Source organism: Haliotis rufescens, unplaced genomic scaffold, assembly GCF_023055435.1.
Source record: "Haliotis rufescens isolate VD_foot unplaced genomic scaffold, xgHalRufe1.0.p SCAF_15, whole genome shotgun sequence".
NCBI classification, from domain to species: domain Eukaryota; kingdom Metazoa; phylum Mollusca; class Gastropoda; order Lepetellida; family Haliotidae; genus Haliotis; species Haliotis rufescens.
Window position 1 is genome coordinate 2708406 of NW_025963835.1, and position 5623 is coordinate 2714028.

At 39.9% G+C, this 5623-nt stretch overlaps 1 protein-coding gene across 1 annotated transcript; it reads right to left on the reverse strand.

Annotated features, from left to right (window-relative positions):
* Positions 1 to 380: 380 nt before the first annotated feature.
* On the reverse strand, positions 381 to 4825 carry LOC124134926 (cysteine-rich motor neuron 1 protein-like). The gene is made up of 2 exons (XM_046500026.2): positions 4568 to 4825; positions 381 to 1219 (listed from the first exon to the last, which is right to left on the reverse strand). Exons 1-2 carry the CDS (start codon positions 4763 to 4765, stop codon positions 1046 to 1048), a joined length of 372 nt encoding a protein of 123 aa, XP_046355982.2. The 5' UTR covers positions 4766 to 4825; the 3' UTR covers positions 381 to 1045.
* Positions 4826 to 5623: the final 798 nt, after the last annotated feature.

Here is a 5623-nt window from a genome sequence, read left to right on the forward strand (position 1 = left end):
TGGCAGAGCTATGAGAAGCAAATCTGCACCTCTATTGTGAAGCACATTTGACCACTGAGCCACACTTGTCACTTCGGATAAAGAGCACCCGATTTGTTTCATATGACTATGTATACATAACTACGCTTATAACGAACTCAAAGGGACCACTAATGTTAGTTCGTAATAACCATAGTTCGTTATGAGTAAATATATAGCATATATACAACAAATATCAGGGACTAAATAATAAGTTCGTTATATCGGTCAGTTCGTTATAAGCGTGTTCGTTATAAACGTAGTTCACTGCGGTTTATAGCATGTCCATATCATCGGGTGTTCTTTAGCTTCTTTTGAGCAGTATAAATCAAAAGATAACGCTGAACCATTAAACATGGAACTGATGATTATGTATATATTTTAATCACCACATACAATGGCGAATCCAACGTCACCTTTCATAATACTGCTAGAACATTTAACATTTAACATGCTAATGGAACATAAGAAGAAAGGAACACACACACATCTCTTGTTCCACGTATTCGGGTCCACTCGGCTTGTTCCGCGACCCTCATAATGCCTCAGGCAGCCTCGGAGCGTTGATATATACTTTCACTTTGTTATACCTCTATTAAGAATCTTTGAATTGGTTAATCGTTGTCAAGTGACAATTTTCAATGCTCACCCAACAATAGTAAACTGATCCAAACAGGTTTAGTCAATTCGCGTGACTGACAGTGGCAATTCCCTGTGTGGGCTGGGATTATAAAGTCGACATCAGTCAACGCTACATAAGTGCAATAAACTTGATCGCGACGTTGAACCCAATTTCACCTCACCTTTATATAAACTCATAGAGACTCCTGGCTTTACACAAGTTAGACTTTGATCTTGAGAAAACAAATGAAGATAATACCATATATTTACATCCGGGTCACGACTACTTCTAGATCAGAGTTGTGGTTTGCCACGTGACAGTCACGTGCCAGTTCAACAGACCGAGTTAACCCATAAGATTGAGGAGTGCCATATATTGTTCCACAGTGTTGAATTCACAGGCGACTTAGCTCGCCGTGCACAGAACGTACGGGTACCCCCTCTCACAGGTACAGGATTGGTCCGAGGGGACAGTGACGTCCCCTAGAGGCACAATCGGAAGTTCTTCATCCGGCGCGAATGGGTAGGGTTCATCCCAAATGTTGTAGCAGCCATACTCCTCGCACAGGGCCCCTTTAGGCTGAAATCGTAAAAAAGCAAACCTCATATTCGAATCATATGTCAAACACATAGTCATGCATTAAAAAATATATCTGTACTGGACGCAATGCATTTATTAGGAGGTCTTCAACCTTTAAACCAGTATGATGACGTCACACTATAGTTACAGTTGATTCTAAGCCAGGAATTCACTGGCCACCCTGACCATGCATTTTAAGTCAAATAAAACCGACGCAACTATTGGTCATGGTGCCAAATTATAGAGAAGTTATACATCAACCATGATGAGGTCGTAGGCACGCCGAAGACCCGGGTTCGATTACCGACATTGGTAAAATGCGTGAAGCCCCTTTCTGGTGTCCCCCGCCGTGATATTGCTGGAATATTGCTAAAAGCGGCATATCAGTGTCGCTTTCTGCCCTATGTACCTAAGTACCCAGTGCTCTGCTGGAATCCCACAAACCTAACGGGGTAGCACATCGTAAGCTAGGACCCATCCGGATAAAGCAATGGCGACAGAATATATCTCTATGTCGTACAAGTGACTACTTTTACACCTACCCTAGCTTATTCTTTGTACAAAGCGCTGCTCATGCGATCTGTACTACCGTAATAACACCACTTTTTTTTCTAGATGACTCGTCTAGCTGGTACATTCCAGAAGCACTAGAATAATTGAATGGAGAATATAGCATCTTATATCGATCTCGTTAAAAGATACACCTCTATGAAACTTTTAACTAAACTTCTGAATCAAGGAGACGTTACAATATTACGTCTCATCGCCATTTCTACCATGATAAGATGATATAGATGGAACAGAGCTAACAGCGGCGTAAAATCACACTCACTCAATATACAAAGATCTAAGGTACAAATGATGTCTTAAAAGTACACTACCGGGCAAAAGAAAGTATACACTAAAAAAGATAAAATTGAAACAAACAAGAAAGGGTTATTCGATAGCGATGTATTTGATGTGGGTGTCATGGTTGAGTTATGGACAAGTTTGCAGTGTGTCCAGCCTAGTAATGTTTTAATAACCTACGTTGTGTATTTTGTCAAATCCAACTTTAAAGTGTGTTTCTTGTGCCGGGCAGTTTATATTATAGTGCGACATTACTAGCTCTCCCATCCAAGCATTGGCGGCAAGAGTTCAACGTATGTCAAAGCCTGCATGCTGTCCTGATATGAAGACAAAGGCGGTTGTAACGCGTGATTTATGGAAATACCAAACACACATTTCTGTCTGATTCTCATAATTATACCAGGAGATAAACTAGGACTATTAATTACATCCGACCTTTTAACGTCACAATATTGACGGCGACCTTTCAAAAAGGTATCTCCAAATAACCGCTCAGCGGGATCCTGTCTGTTCCACCCTTCCACTAAGCTATATGTTGACCTATTATAATAGTTTATTAGATACGGGAAATGATGTATATAATGAGTATAAAACTATTATCCCTTGTTCACATTAATGCAATGGAGCCTGGGTCATCGCTGACTTGGTTGATGCATTTCATCGTATCCCAATAGCCTAGATCGACCTCATGATGTAAATCAGTGGATTGTCTGGTCCAGACTCAAGTATTAACAGACCGCCGTCATTTAGCTGGAATAGTTTTGAGTGCGGCGTTAAACAACAAACAAACAAACAAGACATAATGCAATGACTGTCCTGTACATTAACAGCGGGCGTGGTGAACACATACCATTGCTTTTACATTCCAACATTCCCATGACAACTACCCTATTAATACAGTGATGCATTAATTTCATAATTTACAGAATATAGAGTAGGGTGTTTTGGTAGGATCTCCAGATATCCATATTGTCTTGGGTCGTGATGCGCACTATGAATTTCAGGAAATTAGTATGGTTTTCAACATTCAAGGCCTTAGTAAAGTTTTACAAAAAGTGTTATGGTAGACATGTGGTGGACATTTCCAAATTTGTCAGATCAGTGACAACAAATATGTCCGATGCAATTCCCAATTAGCATGTGGTATCTGTACACTTTAAAAATTTGTTTAGACCCTAAACACAAACTTAAACACGTCCAATAATTTTGACATGTTTGAAACTTAACATGTTCAAGAAAGTGTTTAACAGCTGAATGTGATGAGGTTCTAAATGTGCATACCCCCTTGACATTTGTTGTATGTAATTATAAAAAGGTGCTTTCTATGTGTTTATTAGCGTTTAATGGGACTACAGAAGTGTGTGTGTGCGTGTGTGCATGGCTATTTTAGCGAGTAGCAAACCACCCTCAATGATGGCTTGGCGTTCCAGGCCCGTTGCTGACGATAGAGTTTGCAGAACATTCGACGTTGAAAAACTTACTGACACGCAAAACTTACAAAAAAGCCTTCAAAAATCTTTTTGATAGAAAGGGTGTCTTCATGTCCATAAAAACTGGCGGTGGCTTTTGTTTTCTAGGCAATACGAGTTGCCTCCCTTACCCATTTCCTTTTCCTTATCTCGACGTTTGATTGGTCGGTAAAATGTTCATTTTAATCAAGGACAGGTAATCTTAGGTCGCGAAAACCTTGTGAATGCGTCCAGAGGTTATAGTGTAGGTTTACAGAAGTGCAAGCCCTGGTGATACAGAAGGGTGACGTCATGTATGAGAGACATACTACTAGCTATTAGCACCTTCACATTTATGAACACATAGATTTATTAACCTCGGCGGGATACGAACCTGGAGACTCTTTGTTTGAGGTCCTTGGGCTACCACCTGTCCTAAAAAGACTGTTGTCGTCACACAAGTCAATGTTCCTAGTCCTCATTAACCGATTTTGGTTAAGTTTTACATTTGTTTGTTAATATTGTACCAAGTTCGTTTTACGTCCTGATGGTATATGCGTTATGCAAATGCCTGTGAATCTGATTTGCTCATCTAGTTCAATATATATTACACATCTTATCCAGATTTGACTTTGACTTTTTGCCTATATGATAATCACCTTTTTTTTTAAATGTTTAAATTTAAAAAAATGTCTTTTTAACTTTTAACAAGTTTAATTCGAAACATGTTTAAACTTCAAACATGTTTGAACGTGTGTAAATTCAAAACATGTTTAGATCATGGGGATGTTGTTTTTATGTGGTGTTTAGGCTGTGAGACGATAGCTCATTTCATGTGTTTAGACCTAAATGCGTTTTGATAGAACACATCAAATGCATTCCGTTTAAGATTTAAATACATTTCAAATTATGCTTAGATCTAAATATGTCTTGTCTGTGTTTACATTCTAAACACATTTTGTACGTGTATTTTTGTCTATTTGTCTCAATCCCCACAAATTTCCAAAAAGAACGTCTCCACTCTACCCAACCATCTATGGAGGACACTTACTTTATAACAAGGGTTGTCAACGAACATGACGTCGTCGCAGATGTTGTCACATATTGTCTCCCCGTCCTGACAAAAGCAGACATCGCACCCGGATTCCCACTCCTCCCAGTCGTCACGGACCACGCCCTCCACAACACAGGCCCCGCTGACCCCCGGGGTCACACTCGCCAACACCAGGACTCCCAACAACAGCAACATCTGCAGCGCAGTGTTAGGAGCGTATGTGCACGTCCTTCTCAACTATTGCCGTATTTATACAAGCGACGTAATGTACAACTCATTAAAGAGTTATCGTCTGTTTCAATATATGAACGTGAACAGCGAAACCTTGATAATCCGAAATATTTTGTTCCCCGTGAAAATGTCCGGATTGTCACATGTCCTTTATGCGAATCGTGGATTAAGTTCGACCTTGCGTACATATAGTGTGAAACCTTGTTAACCCGAAGTTCTTACGACGATAGAATATTATATCGAGTCATCAGAAGCTACATCGGCTTAAACAATAATTCGACCAAATGGACTTCGAGTAAACGAGATTTCATTATATATTTACGAGCGTAAATCGAAACGCTCGCGGTCTCATAGATTTTGCTTTGTGTAATGTAAGATTTCATATTTGAAGAATATCATCTCTTGGGAGACAAAACACCTCGTTACAAAACTGATAACTGCATCTTTTTGGGGGGAAGTAATATAATCCAGAGGATTTGACAGCTGTAAGCGAAACTGAAAAAAAGAGAGAAAAATTGATATGATTCATATCCATAAAGAAACAGATTAGCAATAAAGGTAGTGGGGGAACAATTCTGGCGCAACACGCTTTGGGATAACTAACCCTGAACACTGTTAAGAGATGGGCTGCTGAATTTAAGCCGGACAGAAGCAGCACATAAGATGACTCTAGGTCTGGTCGTCCTGGTGATACCACGTCTGAAACTCAAGTGGAGGTTGTCCACCGCAGGGCTATGGCTGACCGACGAGTTACAATTCAGCATCTCGCTGACATTCTTGTTACCAATTGTAGAATCCACCTTATATGATTTGTTTGTTTGT